The 21,199-nt window shown below is 48.6% G+C and overlaps 1 protein-coding gene across 4 annotated transcripts in view; it reads right to left on the reverse strand.

Moving 5' to 3' along the window:
- The window catches only part of Afdn (afadin, adherens junction formation factor), a 92,137-nt gene extending 91,227 nt beyond the window's left edge, over positions 1-910 (reverse strand). For all 4 annotated transcript variants that reach the window (XM_051206083.1, XM_051206081.1, XM_051206080.1 and 1 more), the window contains exon 1: positions 755-910. In XM_051206083.1, the coding sequence (XP_051062040.1) occupies positions 755-859 (105 nt within the window). In that variant the 5' untranslated portion in view covers positions 860-910. The remainder of the gene's footprint in view (positions 1-754) is intronic.
- Positions 911-21,199: the final 20,289 nt, after the last annotated feature.

Consider the following 21,199-nt stretch of genomic DNA (forward strand, 5'->3'; position numbering starts at 1 on the left):
GCCGGCCGCTCGGTCACGTGCCTCGGAGGGGCCGGGATCGGCGCGTCCCGACACTGGGAAGACGCCATCAAAGAAAACTGGCGGCGACCAGGACACTCACTGTCCGCCCGGCGGAGCCGGCGGGGGAAGCCCTGGGCCTGGGGAGGGTGTCGCGCGCGCGCGTGTGTGTGTGTGTGTGCGTGCGGGGCTGGCGGGGGAGGGGGTCCCCGGTGCGCTGCCAGGTGGGGGCCGGGTGGCACAGGTGGCTTGTGCGGGCACAGGTGGAGTCCCGCGGGCGCCAAGCGGGGCGGGAGCACACGGGTACGCGGCTAGGAAAGCGGTCCCGGCGGCGACCCCGGGTGCGGTGCACACGTGGTGGGGAGGGGACCCGGGGACACGAGTGCACGTCCAGGTGCGTCCCCGGGCGGTTGCAGGTGGCCGGCAGGCCGGCCCGCCAGCTCCGATCCGATCCGCCCCGCTCCGCTCTGCAGGCCACCGAGCAGCCCTGGACCCCGCCCGGGCGGCGGGGCGCGGCAAGAGGCGACAAGGACGAGCGCCCCTTGGGACCCTGGTGGCCGGCACGGTGGGCGGAGGCCGAGGGGGACGCGGGCGAGGGCGGATCCGCGGGCTGGCGCGCGGGCGGGCGGGGGAGGGGCGGCCCGGGGACCGAAGCCGCGCTCTGCCTCCCCTCCCGCGGCCTCGGCGTCTCCGGCCTGCGCGCGCCGCGCCCCCCGGCCCCGGCCCCGGCCCCGGCCCCTCCCGCCACGGCGCTCACCTCGGTCGGCTGGCTGATCTCGAACAGGTCCAGCCGGTTGGCGTTCCAGTGGTGAATGATGTCGGCCAGCTTCCGCCGCTCCTCGTCGCGGCCGCCCGCCGACATGGTGGCTGCAGCGGCGGCGGCGGCGGCGGGGCGGCCGCTCCGCTCCTCTCCGCTCCGCTCCGCTCCTCCCCTGCCTTCGCCGCGGCCGGCCGGCCGGGCCCCGAGCACCGCAGGCCGCCTGGAGCCTCCTCCTCCGCCGCCGCCGCCGCCGCGCGCGCGCGTCCTCCTCCGCCGGGCTCGGCCCGCGCCGCCTCCGCCCGCCTCAGCCTCAGCCTCAGCCGCGGCCGGTGCGCCCGCCGAGCGCCGCCTCCGCAGCCCCCGCCCTCAGCCTCACCATCCCCGCCCGCCCGCCGTGCGCGCCGCGCGGCCGTGCGCGCCCCCGACGCTCGCTCTCGCGTGTGCGTGCGTGCGTGTGCGCGCGCGCCGCGCTGCTAGGTGCCGCGCGCTCGGGGTTGTGGGGGGGGGGGCGGCTGCTGCGCTCCGATCCGCTCCGATCCGATCCGCGCGCGGCTGCTGCGCTCCGCTCCGATCCGATCCGCTCCGATCCGCTCCGCGCGTGGCTGCTGCGCTCCGCTCCGATCCGATCCGATCAGACCCGATCCGCGCCGCTTGTGGCCCGGTCCGCCCTGGGCAGGCTGAGGTGTGGCGTTGGGCTTGCCCCGCGGCGGCGCGGGCGTCCTGGCGGGTGGGGCGGGCCCGGAGCTGCAGAGCCGGGCGGACAGGTGGGCGTGGGCGTGGGCAGCGCGGCCGGCGGAACTGGCTCGTCCTCCGCGCCTCGCCGCGGCCCTGACCCCGGGGGATGCACCGGCTGCTGGGGGCCGGGAGGGGGGGGTCAGACCCGAGCTGACCTTCCCGCGGAGCAAAGATAAATTATTGTGGTTGTGGGTGAGCGTCGGTGCAAATGTTTTCCGAGCCCTCCTCCTCCGTCCAGCCCGCATTCCTCAGCGCCGGAGGATGCGCGCGGGGAGCGGCGGCGGCCTTTGTGTGTGTGTGAGTGTGTGTGTGAGTGTGTGAGTGTGTGTGTGTGTGTGTGAGTGTGTGTCCACCTCCACCCCCGGGAGCTCAGTGCCACCTCGGAGGACCAGAATGAAAGAACGGGGAGTGACATTAGCGTGAGTCTTGCTGTTTTTATTTTATTTTTTTAATCTTTTAAAACGCCCCCGGTGAAACCTGGAAATTGACTTCAGCAAATGTTGTGGGTTTTAGCGACGTCTGTTCCTTTGTCTTTTTCATTGCCTCCCCCCACCCCACCCCTCCCGCCCGAAAATACTTGTTCACTGGAGAGCGCGTCCGGAAGAGCTGATTTCCCCCTCCGTTCATCCAGGTAAAACTGGTGTCTGGCTCTCCCTGTGGCATGCTCTGTGGGGAAGAATAAAAAGCCTTCACCCAAGCTGAGTGCCATACGCCCTGTTAGACACGGCCCCTTTATTTTTACCACCACCCTGCCCAGTGTGAAGACTATGTTTTCCCTCTGCCACTTGGATTTCTTCTTTTGTAGGAGAGAAGAGCATCTGTCCTCCAGGCTTTGTGTGCTCTACACAGCAAGGCTACATAAGGAGGCTTTTCAGCCTAGGAGCTGGGTGTTGAACTCGTGCCACGGGGAATGAATTCTTCAATAGACCCCCCCTCGCCCTCTTCTGGAAATCAGAGAGGGGCGGATTGCAGGAAAGCATATGTGTGCGGATGCATCTTCCTATCCTGGCATTCTGTCCCTTTGTGCCTCTAAGCTCCCGAGCTTCTGTGTGCACTCGCTTTTTATGGTGGTAAGATAGATCCCTAGTGGCACAGTGCTGATTTTGACAGTTAAGAGTTTTACTCCTGCTGAACAGTGACAGGCTCTTACAGACTTGGTTTGCAAGGCTAGCGACTAGATAACTAATTTCCGTGGTGCTGCGTTGCTACAGAGGAAATTCAGTGTTGCTAGAAGCCAAGGATGGACTCTGTAGTGTTGTTTTTAAGGGGGAAAAATTTTTGTATGTAGAGAAGCCACCTTACAATGAAGGGTTTACAGATGGCCCTGAGTCACCATCAGTTACCTTTTGTTTCTGGTTTTCTTTTTCTTTTTTTTTTTTTTTTTTTTTTTGTGTTTGTTTTTGTTTGTTTGTTTGTTTTTCAAACCATTTTATCTGCATTTTTTTTTTTTGGAGCCTGTCCCGGAACTCACTCTGTAGACCAGGTTGGCCTCTAACTCACAGAGACCTGCCTGCCTCTGCCTCCCGAGTGCTGGGATTAAAGGCGTGCACCACCAACGCCCCGGCGGTTTCTAGTGCTCTTAAAGGGTCCATCTCTAAAGTCTCGAGCAGTGAATCAAACTTTAGCTCATAGTAGGTCATTAGTTTACTGAAAAAGGCTTAAAAAGCAATTTGAAATATACAGAATACCTGTGATTCTCAGTTACAAATGCTCTAAGAACTATTTTATATTTAGCCAAAAAAAAAAAAAAAAGAAAGAAACTTTAGGTTGACCCATTCCTCCATTAATAGTCATCGTTTGAGACTCAAAGGTAAGTGGGGATGTGGGGGCAGCAAGATCAGGAATTTTATCAGTAAAAGAAAAAGGCATCAAAATAATGTTCTGCGTCATGTGACGACCCAGCCAGCCATGGTAATAATAATCCATTACCCTGAGATGAGTGAGGTAGGGGCTGAGACTGGAAGATTGCAAGCTCCAGCCACAGGCAACTTAGGGAAACCACAGGGGCTCACTGAGGCCGTGGGTCCTTCACATGCATGAGGTCCTTCCTGGGTTCCAATCACCAGTGTCACAGAAAGAATTATGACATGTAAAAATAAAATCCTGATCCTTTTTGGTTCACAGCACAATGACTGGTCACACATGACACAGAAAAGAAGGGAAAAGAGGCCTAAGGTCCTTTGAGTCCTTGCCGGCCACATCCACGCAGAAACAGACTCAGCGCAGGGCGATCGTGTGTGTGTGTGTGTGTGTGTGACACGAAGCCAGGCTGGATGAGGCTGGCTTTGTGATGTGTCAGTCAGTTTTGAAATTTGTTTCTGCTTTACACTTAGTAAAGGAAGAACCATAAGCACTAATTTTCATTAAATTTCTAGCCAGACTTTAGCTTTTTTCTTTTTTGACAGTCTGAGTATCTCAGGCTGGCTTTGTGTTTGTGTTTGCTATGTAGCCAAGGATGGCCTTGAACGTCTGACCCTCTCCCTTTGGACCTACAGAGTCTACAGAGTAATAGGACTGTGGGTGTGGGTGGGTGTGTCACCACTAACAGCGTATGCGGTGCTGGGGGGGGGGGGTTGACAAGTCCTCTACCAACTGAGCTACATCCCTAGCCCTTTGAAGTTTATTTCTGATAAAGTATTTTTAAAAACCACATTCTACAACCAACAATGTGCAATGAACCTTTCTCTGCCTCAATCCGCCCAAGCCCCGGGAAAGACGGAAGAACTGGGAACAAGATTAACAACGCGTCTGAGAAAAGTGAACGACACAAACACAGCAGCTGTGTTGTGTGTAATGACCAGCAGATCACCTGACTACCAGTGACTTTCATACTTTGGCAAGTTAGAATGCTGAAATATTTCAGTTTTATAGTTGTACAGATCTGCTTACAACCAACCCATTTTAGTAGATTTATCAATTCAAAGGGTGCCCTTTAAGCAAAATGTAAAGTCAGAGGGTATACCTCTACAGGTGCCGGCGGGGTAGGTATCTCGCTACAAATAAAAGTAAATCTATACCACATTGGTATACATTGTCTTCCACAGGAGCCTCTGCACAGGGAAGCTAGCTGTTCTAGCTACTTAACCTTGGAAACCAAACAGCTAACTTCATTTCAGAACTTACGGGCTAGAAAAGTCAATGCTGGTTGGTTTCTTTAATCGAGAGCCAAGGAAAAGAAGGGTGGGTGGGAAGGACAGAAGGCACTCCAGATTAGATTTCCATAGATAGATACCCATTCTTGATCGCCCCAGGGAAACCCTCGCACCAAAGTCAACTGTGGGGCTATGTGTGCAGCTTTGGTCCCCTGCCCTTTCATACGTGAGTCCGGTATACCTCCACTCAGGCACTCCTTTCTACGCCGAAGCCGCCCTGACCTTCTCTGTAGTTCACGAGCCTCGGCTTCGAATTGCTGAGCTCACAGGACACAGAATTTCACTTTCCACCCTGTAAAATAAGCATAGCCACATGACTTGCCCGGGTCGACGAGCGGTGAAGAACTAGTGTGTGTCACTGCCAGTGCCAGTGAGTGGTACACTGCTCTGTCTTTCCCCTCTGCAGTGACTGGAGAACCAGACATGAATGATTAGAGGTGTCACAATGCACGGAAGCCCAGCACAGCCACGGGACAGTGACTCTGGTGGGTCCAACAAGTCCCCACGGTGTTGTTTACAAAAAAGTTGATTTCTGTTGTAATAAGCACAGAAATGAGAGTTGGGGTTCCTTCTAGAAGCAAGATAATGTGGGCGATGCAGACTCAAGTATCTCCGGATAAAGTGCTCTCTGCCACTCAAAAGCCCTGCCAGCCCCCACCCCTACAGAAACCCAGAGCTTTTTGCCTCTTTTTCTTGGAAATTGTATCTCAGGATGATGGAACCAGTGTGGCTCTAGAGTTATACAGCCCTCAGTTCATCCAGCTGCCGTTGGCCATGTAACGCTCAAGTATCGTTCCAAAACTCTGTTCTTAATCTGAATACTTGATGTTGTTCCTTGTGGAGCTGTTTATAGAACAAACAACACAGCAGCCACACGTGTGCAATGCTCACTGTCATTAAAGTTTTCAACACAGATATGTTTTCTCTCCTTGGGATTAAAACAAAGTACAAAACATTAGGAAATTTTCAAAAAAAACAGTGTTTTTATTTGTGACTGGTAACACGGTGATAAGACTGCACAGGCAAATATCTCCACTTAGTAAGCCCACACGAGTGCACTTTCTCAAGGAGCAGATGCCCATCTATGACAGTTAATATGGTTAAACACAACTATATAGTTCCATTAAGTTATCAAGGATGGGGCTGGGTGTGGTGGCACACGCATTTACTCCGAGCACTTGGGAGGCTGAGGCAGGTGGATCTCTGTGAGTTAGAGGCCAGCCTGGTCTACATAGTTTCAGGCCAGCAAGGACAAGACAGAAGGTCCCTGCCTCAAACATTTATTATTATTATCATTGTTATTTTTAATCATCAAAATAAGGTATTAAAATGACAGATTGAGCTTGTGTGGCGATTCTGTGGTTAAGAATGTGCATTGCCCCTGCGGAAGACACCAGTCCAGTTCCCACCACCCATATCAGGTGCCTCACAGATCTGTCTTGAATTCCTTTTGGTCTGGGCCTCTGTCTTGAAACGTATGAAGAAAATGCTTGGTTTAAGGCTTTTGGTTTGATTGCTTACCAGGGATTTAAGTAAACGTCAGTAGGAAAATGAATAAATGTACGGTTATTGTGGATAAGCTCAGGGCTTTGACAGGAAGAAACCAATCCTCGTTCAGACCCTAAATCCTTTACAGTCACTATGTATCACAGCAAACTGGAACTACTCAGTTTCAGCAGTCTAGTATGAGGCACGGTGTGGCCAAAGAGTGCACTATTCGTGAAGTCTAGTACTTGGCAGCTTCAATGATCTGTAATTCCTATGAGAAATGTAAGATAATCATTAGCATCTTTTAAAACATTACTCTCCGGAGCTGGTTATGAAAGACTTTTTGTATGATTCTAGATGTTACCTTGAATTGGTAATTCAGAAGATAAGCTTTCTGACTCAATATTTAAGATTCCTCCCTCCCCCAAAGGGTAATATTTAACCCTAAATTTCCTATACAGTTGTTAAAGAAGACAGTATTACAGTTTGGAGTGCAGAAATATCAGTAAAGTAAAAATGGAACTTTAGAAAAGGGCCGTGATATAATTTAATCTTGTTTTCTCCACCATAAATGTGCCTTCTCACAAGCAGGTGGTCATGTAGACTGTAGGTTAAAATGTGAGCAAAGGCAAATGTTCTAAACAGGGGCCTACAAACCTGTGGGCCCAGTATGGCCTACATCCGGGTTTTTGTAGACTGAGTGGGAGTTGGATAGGTTGGGGGATTTTTGTTTGTTTGTTTGTGGCTGACTTTGAACTCTTGTACCCTTTACCTTAGCCTCCCAAAGGCTAGGACTGTAGGCACGCACAACCTCATACAATTACATTTTTAAATGGTTGAAAAAGTCAAAATGAGTTGAGCTGGAAAGATGTCTCAGTGTTTAAGAGCACGGGCTGCCCTTTCAGAGGACCTGGGTTCAGCTCCCGGCAACCACATGGCGGCTCTGTAACTCCAGTTCCAGGGGATCTGACATCCTCACACACACATACATGTAGGCAAAACACCATTGCACATAAAATGCAGATAAAAGAAAAAAGTCAAAATGAGTTACAACAGGTTACAACATACTAACTTTAAAGGCTAGGTATAAGATACCAGCTAACAGATACTAAGTTGCAGAAGGAACTTAGGGAAGGGAAATGCCTAGTTCTTGAAAATCCATATCACTATGAACTTGCTTTGGCAGGAAAACAAAACAGGTAAGTTTTAAGTATTCTTTAAGAACGGTGACAATCCCAAAGAAAGAATCGGGGTCCAAATGACCCTGGCATTTTAACTCGGCAAGATCAGCAGCCTTTACCTACATGAGATCCCTCTAAGGTCATTTGGAGAGTTCACAGACAGGCCTCTGGGGAAGAACTTTAATCCCTAATTAGATTGTCTGAGGAAGCAGCTCTAGGGAAGATTGTTATTTTTTAACTTAGCAATTATGTTTTCTTAGCTGCAGATAGACGATAATTACGAATGCACTTCTGTTTTTGCAAAAGCACACAGATTAATTAATGGGCACCTTCAGCCGATCCAGGCAGAGGGCTGGTAGGACAGAGCCAGAATGCCGCCTTGCATGTTCATGTCTGTGTCCTTGAACACAGGAGCAGGCTCCTCTGCACGTGCTGTCTGGAGATGTAGGTGAGAGCTCGCGCCTTCTGTCACACCCTGAGCTCTCTTTAGCAACAGCAGTTTCTCATCTTCAGCCATCACAGGTTTCCTTTATTTCTTCATTTCCGAGAATCAACCCAGCCCATTACACACCGTAGCTGGTAATGCTCTGTCCTCAGCACTCTTGCAATATTGCTTTCTAAGTCATTCATTCCCCCATAACCGATGCATATTTTATGGGGATCACATATAGAAAAGATTACGCCCCATAACTGTACAGCTTAATTAACTTTAAAAACAATTTAAAAAAAAAAAAAAACCACTCTTCCCACCCCTGAAGTCTTGCTCCTATCTCTCCCAAAACTTACCCTTTGTCTTCTGACACTGTTCTGACTCCTGTCACCACAGGTTAAGTCATCTCACTTTTGAAGTTTATGAAGATACAATCATATAGGCTCTGTGTTGCACGTTTGGCTTCTGTTGCTCAAACCGTGTGTCTTTGCGTGTGGGAGAATTGTTGTGCAGGACCCCATCGGTGACTGTGGTATGTCCCATAGTTGGCGAGCTTGAGTTCCTTCCAGGTCTTGGCTCTTTAAGGAAAGTGCTGGCCTGGATAGTTCAAGATGACCCCGTGTACCATCTGGGTACATACATCATTTGGGCCTGGATGCAGAAGTTGCAGGAGCAGAGGTGTGTACATGCACACGGGTTTCCAAGTTCATTTACATTTCCTTCAGCAGCTCCTCAGGGTCACAGTGGGCGATGTTAGATGGTCTTTAGCCATCTTAAGTATTTGATACTTTCTGCTCTTACATATTTGATACCTATTTTAATTATTTTACTTTCCAGTTATTGCTAGTACATAGAAATATAAATGATTGTTAAAATACGTATATACTCTATTCGCAGCTTACTAAGAGTGTTTTGAATGGCTAGTAGATTTAAATTACTTTGAGCAAAGTTGTGTGGCTTCACAAATCATGTTAGGAAGTGTCTCCTTTTTTAATTCTTTGGCCTTCCCCCACTTCCTTTGAACTTTCGTAGACAAGGTCAGGGAGTAAGAGCTTTACGTGTAGATATAATTCCTGGGATAGTTACAGATCTATTGATATCCTCTGTTTCTTCTGGATCCATATTGGTAAGTTTCATCTTTCTGAAATTACGTCTAGTTTTTCTTAAAATTTCAAATCTGCCAGCGTGAAGATATAATACAGTGTGAGGAATCTTCAGTGATGTCTGGCCATTTCCATTTCCAGTTAAATTTCATTTAAAGAGCGGACACTCACTGGAGATCATGAGTCAGGCCTAACACCAGAACTCGGGATGTGGGTTTAAGGCTGGCCAGGGCTACAGGAAATGAGTTCCTGCCTCAAAAAACAAAATAACAACAACAACAAAAAGAAAATCAGAATAAATCATACCTTTCTTTCTGTGTGATTTAATAATTTAGAAACGTCCCAGCTCATCTGAGAAGTTTGGTTTGGAAATATTCGTCTGAATGTTCTGACTTATCAAGATAACTATGTCAGAAGAAGACGTTTGCAAAGCATGCATCCAGGGAAGGGGAAGGAGGGGCTAAGCACGGAGGATCATCCCGGTGTCTGCATTGGTACCCTCACAGATTAAAACACAGCACAGCGAACATGATAAGGAGGAGCTTCAGGTCGGGGCTGAGCGTGGCCGTTGAACCTCTTTGTTCATCTTCCCAGCATGGCCGATTTATACATCTATTTATGTGTCCCAAAGAGCAGAAACAGTACAGTGTACTCTCTAAACTCTAAATATTTAGAAAGCAAATTTTGGCCCAGTGAAATAGTTCAGCAGGTAAAGGCGCCTGCCATTCAAGCCCGATGACCCTAGCTCAATCCCTGTAACCCACAGTGGGTGTAGAACACTGATTCTAGTGGATTTTCTTCCTCCGGTCTCTGCACACTCTCCGTGGTATACCCACACCAACACATCATGCATGTGAGTGTTTTTTTTTTTTTTTAATGCAACTTGCATTCTCCTGCTTCAGCCTCCTGAGTGCTGCATTGCAGGCGTGTGCAGCCATGCTTGGCCTAATTAAACACTATCTCAGTAAAACTGGAAGAAGATCCAGCGTCTGCTCTCTGTGCAGTAGACACAGTAAATGTCATTGCTTGACCAGAGTGGCTTCCTGTTGTGGTTTTCCTTGCTTGAAGTGGTTGGATTTAAGCAAAGATGTGGTTGCTGTTTTCTTCCTGGCCCTTTTCAGATGTTGAACTTGAGAAGTTTTGCCCCCACTCCCACCCCTTGAAAAGAAAAGACACATATGGTTTAAATGTAAACGTGACATTGACAATAACGTATACTTCAATTGTTGAACTCACTCTTCCATTTCTAGCCGTAAGCTATAATCTTTACATTTAAATATTTTTTTTCCCAAAGAAAAATGTTTCCTGGTAAGAAATCTCGGTAGAGATGCATATAAAAGCCACATCAAAAAATTGTTTTTTTGCTGGGTGGCGGTAGCACATACCATTAATGACAGCACTTGGGAAGCAGAGGTAGGTAGATCTCTGTGAGTTCAAGGCCAGCTAGAGCTGTCATACAGAGAAACCCTATTTTGAAAAAGACAAAACAAGAAAGAAAAGAAAACTTTTTTTAGGGCATATGGCTCCATTGGTGGCACCTACCTAACATCCACAAAGTCCTGGGTTTGATCTCTAGTAAGTACTGCACGAACCAGGCATGTAGCACGCATCTCAGCACTTAGGGCTGAGAGGAGCAGAAATTTAAGGTCACCCTTTACTCCGTAGCAAGTTTGAGGCTAGCCTTAACTACATGAAGACCCTGGTGTCAAAGAAAAAAGTAAATAAACAGTACAACTTAAAAGTTCAGAAACCCAACTTGGTTTTTATTTGTAATTACAAGATTGCTTTCCCATTTTAAAAGTCCATAGCATCCAAACTGAAGGGTCTCACGTAACTATGCATCATAAGCGTCAGGGTCCGAGCAGGTGGTGGCCTCTGCTTGGCCTCGGGTTCCAAACGGGAGGAACACACACACACCGGGTACCCAGACATTCACATACCTACTGCCTGTGCTTTCTAAAGATCCTTATTATTATGGATCTGTGTCTGAGTGGGGTCTGTGCTTCCCTCAGAGACCAGAAGTCTTGGATTCACAGGGGGGATGTGAGCTGCCTGTGTGGGAAGGAAACTGGGATCCTCTGGAAGAACAGTATGCACTTAGCCTCCAAACCATCCCTCTGCCTCCGACTTGCTTTCTGTTGTTGGTTCAGAGAGCAGAGTTCTAGAGTCAGACCTCTTAGAGGTGAACGCCGATTCTTCGTTTTAGTAGACGTGCCTACCTTTAGCAGGCTGATTACCTTTTGGACTATTTACTATCTATACAAAGTGAAAGCTTCTTGATCCCTGTTGGGAGAGCATTTCCCCACGCACCAACAGCTTTGATCATGGGCCACCTTTCAAACGCTAGTGGTGGGGTCTTGAGTTGAAAGTGGACTCCCAGGAGGGCACAGGTCTGATTTGCTTGTAGCATATTAATGAATGATATGGTTTTCCTGAGCTTGAACACAGCTATAACACAAACTCACCATGTCTGCAACATTCTGTGTCACACCCCCACCACCACCACCACCACCAAGGGACTCCCTGTCCAGTAAGGGAAGCTGGTACAGACATGAAATGCAAACTGCCGACTGATGCAAGCAAGGGAGTCTTTGCTTCTGAGGCCCCAAGCCCTTTGCCAAAAGCATAACACCAGGGCAGGGAGGTAAGGCTGGATGCTTGCCAATTTTCAGGATGACTGTGAGAAAAGCCTGGCACACTGCAAAAAAAAACAAACAAACAAAAAACAAAAAACCCACAACCCTGTGAGTGTTTATCCACACCTCAGTGGCCTTTTTTTTTTTTTTTTTTTTTTTCAAGTTTCAGTTAAGGAGTGTAATAATTAACAGATCTCAATACCTTACTGGGGGGGGGGGGAGGGAAGATCTACATAACAGACTGAGAGGTGAAAATGGATACACTTTCACAGACTCTCCAAATGATGGATTCAAGCTTCCCGTGCTTATGTAAAATGTTACCAATGTTACCAATTCCATACGTACCTAGTATAACCCGTGTGCTCATAAGTAAATAGATACCACCGCCTGTCCAGCGGCTCTGTCCCACTGACTTCTTACTGTTGTTTTGTAGGGATAGGGCTATGAGTTGATCATGTGAAGAAAAGCGAGCAACCATTCTTACTGAGAGAAACGTGCTGAGTACTTGCTATGCCACAGAGCTGTGGGATGTCCTAACAGTATGGCATGCTTCTCCAACGGCAAATCCTGCTTAAGGGTCTCGTAGCACCTTGGTGTTGAAGAAAGGACCATCCTCACCCCTTCCCTCACCTCCTGGGCATCGGCCAAAGTGCCCACCATCTGCCAACATGGCAGCGGTCATACATGGAAAATCAACCACTGGACAAGTTTATCGTCTTTGAAAATCATAGCAGAGTTTCCAGAGTGAAACAGCATTTCTTTGTCAAACCATTTTATCAGAACTTCTGCCTAAGGAAAGCATCCAGACGGGTCCCATGTGCTGCTTCCTTTAGCTGGAAAAGCCTCCTCTCTATAGAATTTCTGGGGATTCATCCTTCAGGTACCACCCCCAGAAGGTGGTTCCTTGCCTGTGAGCCTTAATTTTTTGGGAGGCAGTTTTGAACTTGCTTTTTAGTTTATAACCCCCCCCCCATTTCTACCACTCACTTCACCCCCCCCCCCCCGAGCTTTCTTAGGTTTGTGATGTGGTGTGTGTGTGTGTGTGAGAGAGAGAGAGAGAGAGAGAGAAAGAGAGAGAGAGAGAGGGACTGTCGGACCTTCACTAGCAGGGATGGCAGGCATACATCAAACGTGACAGAAAGCAGTCCCTTAGCCATGGCACACAAGTGCACGGCCAGCAGCTACACAGAAGTGTAAATGCTGCTTTCTGATGACTTCAGCTTCCTGGTGCAGTGAGCTGGCACATTCCTTTGGTGTGACGATTTCCCAACCGGCCATATCTTCATCTGTAAACAGAGGCTGTAACACCTACTTCTGGCCCTGTGAGACCACCCCCCTCCCCTCCCCACCGATGCCTCATAAAGGCAACCCTGGCTTGTGGGAAGCTTCCTCCTCACCTCCTGTCTGTCCTTACACCTCATGGGGAAGCATTGAATGCAGCCAGGGAGGTGACAAGGGCAGCCAGGGGATACGCCTGTTCCGAGGGTGTCTTTTCTCACACTTTCTGACATTTCCTGCATTAAGCACACGGCCAGGGTTTGGTAGTGTTCCACTGGGAGCAGCTCTTGGCTGATGACACCCGAAAATGTGGCGGCAGACAGCCCGTGTGGGGACTCAATACTACTGTCACACACAGCCCCCCTCCACACACACACACACCCCTCCCTTCTTACTCTCCTGGATGGTGGACCACTGCTGCAACACTGATTTTCTTAATGACAAAATACGAGGCTACTCCCTTGAGGATCAGCAAAGGTCGGTGTCACAGAGGTGTGCAAGAAGCAAGTGCCACCACCCCTGCAGCTCTGGGTCCCCAGGGAACTTGAATCTAGGGACACTGTACTACTGGACAGGCTGTACAAGGTTTCACAGTACAAAGAGCTAAGGAGGAGCTCACTGAGGCAAGTTCTGAGGACAAAGGAAGGTGGGGGACTTCATATTCCAGTAATTCCAGCAAGGCTTGCTGGTCCTCTGTCCTGCCCCACCCGCCCTGTGCCCAGCAAGTCTGGTCTCGGTTCTGTCTCAAGAAGCACAGGGCTAGGAAAGAAGGGCAGCATGCGAAAGCCAAGGCCTTCCTTCTGCTCGCTCCTCCCTACACCAGGTCAGGCAGTAGTTGTATTCCAGCCTGGCCAGGTGACCCTCAGAGCCAACTGGGCTTTCCATACCTCTGGCCACTCCCTGCTGGCAGACTTGCAACCTAAAGCCTCCAGCTTCCTATGCTACTTAATTCTTTCTCTCTCTCTCACTCTCTCTCTCTCCTATTTGCTTTACCGAAACTTAATCCACAAAGCACCGTAGCGGTGGTTTCTGGAGCATGGGAAGTTGACTAGCCATCACTATGATCAATTTTAAAACATTTTAATCTCAAAAGAGACCTGGCACCTAGTCTCAGCCCTCCAGCACTGGGGAGCCACCAGCCTAATCTCTCTCTCTGTGCCTATAGAGCTGTCTGTCCTTAAGATTTCAGATGAAGGGTCGGGTGACATTCTTCACCCTTCCGAGTTCCCTTAATCTTGTCCACACCTGTGTAAACAATCCCTCCACGGAACTCCCCTCGGTAACCCTTTAATGGGCACTTTGTCTTCCTGGGACCCTTAGCTTGGACTTGTTTACCAGCAAGGGATGAAGAGCAGGAAGGGCATCCCCAGCCGAGGCCCTGGGACATAAATAGTGCAATAAACACGATAAGCATAGAATTGGGACATTGTGAAAGCTGAGCGGACCATAGCTGCCCTTTCAGGTTAAGGTGCTTGCAGGGTCCCGGGGGGGGGGGGGGGAGAATGTCCAGCAGCATTGAGGTGCAAAGGACCGAAGCCAGCAGCATGGTGTGCTCTGAGTATCCCCTCCTTGCTTGGATCTTAGAACTAAGCCCCATAAAAAGACTTCCCCGCCCCACAAGAACTCCTGCCCTTCCTTTGCACTCTTAGACCCGGTGGGTGGGGGTAAGTATCTCCGTGGGCCTTCTGGTGGGCCGCATATCTCTCTGTCTGCTTTGACCTGTCCCCACAGGCCACTTAGTGGTTGGTGTCTTCAGAATCTTTATTCTTCCCTGTTTCTCTCTGTCCATCTGCTCCTGTAAGCAAGCCATCATGTCCAGTACAATAAGAGGTTATCTTTGATGGACAGAAAGGAGGAAGACAAGAGATGACCGTCAGGTAGTAGATGGTGCCATGGCTTCCTCAAGGGCCAGGTGTATATATATATATGCCATTGCCCTGACCTGCCATGCATGTCACTAAGGGTAAACAGCGGATGGCCTTGAGGGACTTGCCAGCACGAAAGGGCAGGAGGAAGAGGAGGAGGAGGAGGAAACCCAGCAAGGAGGTGACAAAGAGTCACAGAAATTTAACAGAGAGTATAGTAAGAACAGTTTTTGGAACCTGAGGAGAAGGAGGTTGCCAGGGGTAGAGATCTTGAGAGATGGAGAAACCATCTGGGTGCAAGGAACTTCTTTCTACAAGGACAGCTCTCTCTGAAGTTGGTCTTGGAAGACTACATCTCTCTCTCCTCTCTCTCTGTGCGTGTGTGTGTGTGTGTGTGTGTGTGTGTGTGTGTGTGTGTGTGTGTGTCCAAACTCAGGGGTATCTTCAGACTTCTCCAGGCTGCTTTCTGTCTGCGGGACCTCACTTCCTGTGCTTTCTGGCAAATGTACTTCCTGTTTGGGAATGAAAGCATCCCAGGGAGGCATCTATGCCCCTTCCTCTTGCTTCCCGGAGCTTGCATCATGCGCCCTAAGCTGGTATTCTTGTAGAACAGGGACCTGGAAGCCAGGAAAGCTTGCCGTCAGCTGCTGCGTCTTGAGTCACCAAGAAGAGTATAACTCTCATTCTAACCATTAAAAAAAAAAAAAAAAAAGGCCCATTATTAACTTCAGCCACGCCCCTCATAAACAGGTTTACATGCTGGCCCATTTATACAAGTGAAGGGCAAACATTAAATAATTGCAGGCCACAGCACACACAGCCAGTAAAGCAAATTGTCACAGAGGGTGGCTTTCACATCCCTAAGTACTAGGTGGGAGGGGGGTTCTGTTTGTTTCATTTTGAGAGAAATGTGGGTTTTTAGAAAACAAAAATAAAAAAAAAAATCACAGCCTATGGAAATTTGATTCACTGCCCGTCTTTCTTAATTGAATTGATAATTTTTATTTAGCTCAGGACCATGTTCTCCTACTGTTATCTGTTGGGGAGGTCTTATTTCACATCCCACAAAGTTTACAGGCAAAGTGTCTCTGTGAGTCTCCCCTCTGATGTCTTTGGTGAACGACTATTGCTTTTCTTTCTGTCACAAATGGGAAGGTCGGTCACACAGATCTCCATTGACTAGAAGCTAGACTGCTTCTGCTGCTGGAATTTGTGATCTAGAAATATCCTGGGAGCCTTTTTTTTTTTTAACCAAGTTCAGTGTCACACAACAGTACAGCTAAGAAGACCTCAGAAGCCATTAAAGCCAGGGCCAAGCCTCTTATTTTACAGCCAAGTAATAAGTAACAATGGATATAATTCCATTAAAAAGTATGATTCAGAAAAGCAGTTTCTACATTAACAAGATACTAAGTAAAAAACAAAACAAAAACAAAACAAACAAAAATGGATTGAGGAGCCGGGTGGTAGTCACACATGCATTTAATTCCAGCGTTTTGGGAGACAGACACAGGCAGATCTCCCAAGTTTGAGTCCAGCCTGGTCAGGGCTACAGAGAGAAATCCTGTCTTGAAAGAAAACAAAACAAAAGACAAATGTGTGGTGTTATATTGTTTATGCTTTAATCAAGCCACCAAAGATCTGAGTGCAAAGCCAGCCTAGCCATCAGGGTTAGGGAGAGCCTATCCTCAGCGCAGCTGGAGACTAATTGCCTAAGGCTGGAGACTAATTGCCTAAAACTCAATCCTTAATGCCCTGCTCCTATTTTACAGATCTCTGTAGCGGTGGGATTAAAGACCTGAGTTCTGTTTCTCTTTTAGACTGATTCACTCTCATATGTAACCCTGAGTGGTCTTGAACTCACAGAGTTCTGTCTGTCTGTGTTTCCTGAGTCCTGGGATTAAAGCTGTGTGCTACCACTGCCCAGCCTCTATGGCTGACTGGTGTGGCTGATTCTGATCTGTGTTCTGATATTCAGTGGCTTTGTTAGATGATAAACAGTGTATCGCCACACAACACTCCCCCCAAAAAAACCCACCAAAACAAACAAACAAACAAAACACACACCTGAGCTGGGCGTTAGTGGCGCATGCTTTAATCCCAGCACTTGGGACGCAGAGGCCAGCCTGGTCTTCAGAGTGAATTCTAGGACAGGCTGAAACCCTGTCTCAAAAAACAAACAAACAAACAACAAACAAACAATCAAAAAAACCCACACACCTGACTGAAACCACCAGATATTCTGAAGTGGTAAAAACTAGCATTATCCAACAGGACTATAACAGAATCACAAACGTGATTTAAACCTTCCTGTAGCTACCTTCTGGCTAAAAAAAATTGTTTTAATTATGTACTACATTTTGCCCCATAGATACAAAATAGTATAGTCTGGAACGTGTTTATGCAAAAATTACCAGTATTTATATTATAGTATTATATATCATATTATTTATATTGTGTGTCATATTCTCCTTTTAACAAAGCCTTTGGGGTTGGGTCCATATTCTGATCCACTGTGTGCCTCAGTTCACACCAGCCTCAGTTCACACCAGCCTCAGTTCACACCAGCCCAGGTGCCTGGTGGGTCCCTGTAACATCTTTAGAGGACTGGCGAAGTCCAGATTGTCCGGTTTATTTTCGTAGATCACTGCCGTATCGCAGTCACTGGAGAAATGAGGAGCTGCCTGGTTTCAGTGAGGGCCGATACCCTTCAGTGATTTCTGGAAATTTCCAGAATACCATAGTTAAAAGTTTCCACTTTCAGTTGGATAACCAAGAGTCGCATTTGCTAGTGAGTGCAGCACAGGCCGCAGTCTATTTCTGTTTCCTGCGTGACGGAGGGGGGGGGGTGAGTCGGGTGGGGCAGCACCTCTCGTTAGTGAGGAGGAAAACCATAGGTTTGAGTCTATTCTGAGGCACAGAAGGAGACTGTCTCAACAATAGTAGAAATAGTAAGGAAAATGCACATTAAGGTGACACACACATATGTGTTTGAACACATATGTGTTCAGCACAGCATTATCTTTCTGGATGCATGCGTACCTCAGGGTGCCACCTCTTGGACATTTGCCAATAAATAGGTGCTGACATTGCCGGGTGTCATTTCCCCAGCTGCTGCCAGAACTTAAACCTTCACACCCTGGTGCTTTAGCTCCCGGGTCTCCACTGCATCTTTGTTATGCTGGTTTCTTAGGCAACAGCATCCAAGCCTTGGGAAGGGTCGGCAGGGAAGATATTTAAGGAATTTATGGGTCTGAAACAAGATCCATGTTGGAAGGTGTCACCACCGGGGAATGACAGGCAGCCAGAGGCCACGGGTCCCTCGTGAGCAGGATGATCCAGAACAGAATAAGTCCAAGGTCGGCGTCTGCCTGGTAGCATTCCACTTGGGACAGCTCGTGCAGCTGCTGTGTTCCGTACAGATGGTTGTCTGTAGCGTGGGAGAGGGACCCACTGAGAAACAGGCACTCATACATATTGCCACTCTCTCCCTCCCCTTCCTTCTTACCCACCTGGACGGTGACCACTATTGTGACACTGATGCTCTTACTAACAAGGTGCACATTTTTAAAGATCCTTCAGAAACGTGTTTCCTTGACCTGAAGCCAACAGTAACATAGCAGCTGTAATTCCAACCACCCCGACCAAGGGGAGAGCTGAGAAGGAAATGGCAATGAGGGATGCTGAGGTCACTTGTCCCTTTTAGTGGTAATCTTCCACCTCACATGCCACTGTGTCTGAGAGCTGTGCATGTTAATAAGACAGCCTTGGTGGCGGACGGGAACGGGGACTCCCCTGGGAGCTGTCCATCATCGCTGCTGAGTCCTAGGCAGCGGTGAGGTCCCACCTCTGAGGGTGAGGTGGCTCAGGAAGTCCTGGGTTGTGACAGGAGAGCCCAGGCATCTCCCTTGCCTGCTTCCTAGGCTCATCCCCTCTCAGCTTGGAATGGAATTGCATGGTTACTGTGAAAATGCATGGGTTGGGACTCCCTGCAGTGGCCGTCAATGCCTGGAAATGCACTGCATCCTCTCATTGTGTTGCGGGGGAGAGGCCGGCCAGAGCCGGTGAGGGCATAGCTGCCAGCATCCAGATACTATGGCTCAGTCAAGTTCTAAGAAGAGACAGACACTGGCTTGGACCTGGGGCAGCTCAGTCCTGTGTGACAGACGTGATCATGACCTAGCAAGTCCGGGGCGCTAGACACTGCCAGAAGCATGCACACCCCTGGACAAGCTGTCTCCCGGAGAGGCACTGTGCAGGCTGCCGCTTTGGGAGGGCTTCTCAGCTACTGCCTCTGCCCAGTTTTTCCTGACTGGGAAGAGAGCCTTCTGTGTAGCACAGGCCCAGGATGAGAACTGACCACAGTTCCAGAGTAACTCGTTAACTCGTCGCAAGTGCCTGCCCACAGCTGTGGACGTTCTCAGCTCTCTCTCCACAGCAATGGCCGGACTTCATGCCAACATTTTCTGACTCCAAGAATGCCACAGTTCCCAACGCTCTCAGGGGAAAATCTTTATCACTTAGGAAGTGTAATATTAATATGTGTCGTGGGGAAGTAAAGAGGTAGTGGCTGAGACTGGCAGGGAATGTTCTAGCACAACCAAGAAAGAGTTTCATTGAATGTGGAGATAAGGGGGTTGTCAGAAGCAAGATAGGTTTTTTTTTTTTAACAGAATTTAATTGTGTGTGTGTGTGTGTGTGTGTCTGTCTGTCTGTCTGTCTGTCATTGTGGAGTTATTTCTCTCCTGTATGTCTAGGTTACCAGACATGTGTGGCGAGCACCTTTACCTGCTGAGTAATCTCAGCAAACTGGATAATTTTAACAATAGTTACATGAGTGGACTGATCTGGGTAAAGGTCTAGCATCTGGGGGGTTTTAGACCCTAGCTCTACCAGTGACACATGCAGACCGGTCAATATGGAGGCTTGATTCATGAGATGTGCTGGCGCCACAGTTGAGTTCATAGTCCCCGGGATGCCTGTGTCCCCTCATGTCAGAGTCCTGCAGAAACCGGCCTGAGGCTGAGTGGAAGGATACTATAGATGGGCCACGGGGCCTGGCACTTCTGGAAGATAAGGAAAAGGGATGTGTGTAGCAAGGCTAGACCATATGCTGTATTTTAGTGGGTGGCTAGCCCTAAACCATGGAGATATTTGACAAGCGCACCACACGTATGTCAGTCCTAAAATTGTGTTTCTTTTTAAGCCACAAAAGTGTCTTAGTCTATTTCTCATTGCTGTAACACAGTACCACATATAAACCAGAATACTCCTCATGGTGTTGTAGGCTGGGAAGTTCAATATCATGGAGTCGAGCCGTCACAGGATGAGAGAGGGAGTTCTTACCAGCTCTAGCCTCTCTACCTTTTTTTATAAAGCAGTGGATGCTATCAGGGGCTATACCATCAATACCCTCAGGAACCCCAATGGCTTCTTGTAGCTTACCTCAAAATGCCATCACCATGTGGATTTGGGTCTTGTGCTTCCAACACACGAATTTTGAAGGAGCTTCTTATAAGCCATAGCAACAAGAGAGGGACATTCAAAAAACAAAACAAAGCAATTCTTTGCTTTGGGAGCACTGTGTTTTAAAATACCCCAGCCAATCAGAAAAACGTTGGCACCCTTACACGAAATCCCGACCCACAAAGACGTCCAGATGTCGACTTCGACACCTCATAACTGCTTCATGCGGCCTTTCCCTGTATGCACAGTGTCACTCGTGAAGAGCCAGCGTCCCCCGTGTTTGCTCTTGGAGTTTCCATTTCCCAAGGCTGTGGCAAGAATCTCTGCCACCTGGTTGCTAAGATACCTGCTAGTTTAAAGCACAGTCTCTAAAGGGTTAACGAGAAATGAAGATCCATCTTGCCTGTGACTGGGGAGAAGGGAGGTAGCTCTGGGCCTAGCCCCTCATTCCTTCCCACAGGAGCCCTTGTTTGTGAGCTGTCCTTGAGCACCCACCTGACCTGTGGCTTCAAGAGCACTGCAAGATTCAGCGGATGCAAACATCCAAGAGTGAGCCAGCAGAGTGTGGAAAAACTCTGATTTCACATTCTAGGGCTCAGTTAGCTTATCTCTTGTCTCGTTTCAGAATGGCTTCAAAGAAGAATATCCGCAATTATCCAAGAAGGCCGCTGCATTGTCTCCTCTCCTATGTTTAGTCACAGCGGTCTATCACCGTGGGACGAACACAGAAACAGATCTGAGTCTGACTTCAAAAACGTTAAAGCCACGCCTTGAAAAAAAATATTTGCAAAAGTGTACTTTTTGAACTGCCTGCACCCATGCACCAATTTTTTTGTTTGTTTAAAAAAAAGTAACTATTTCTCATAAAAACACATAATGTTTGTGTTAATATGCGATTGGTTCATTATTGTTTTTGAGTGGGTTAGTACTTTGGAGAATTCTGTTTTTCTTTCTTTTTTCTTTTGTTTTTTGCTTTTAGTCGAGACAGGGTTTCTCTGTGGCTTTGGAGCCTGTCCTGGAACTAGCTCTTGTAGACCAGGCTGGCCTCGAACTCACAGAGATCCACCTGCCTCTGCCTCCCGAGTGCTGGGATTAAAGGCGTGCACCA

The sequence above is a fragment of the Phodopus roborovskii genome, unplaced genomic scaffold (assembly GCF_943737965.1).
Source record: "Phodopus roborovskii unplaced genomic scaffold, PHOROB, whole genome shotgun sequence".
Taxonomy (NCBI): domain Eukaryota; kingdom Metazoa; phylum Chordata; class Mammalia; order Rodentia; family Cricetidae; genus Phodopus; species Phodopus roborovskii.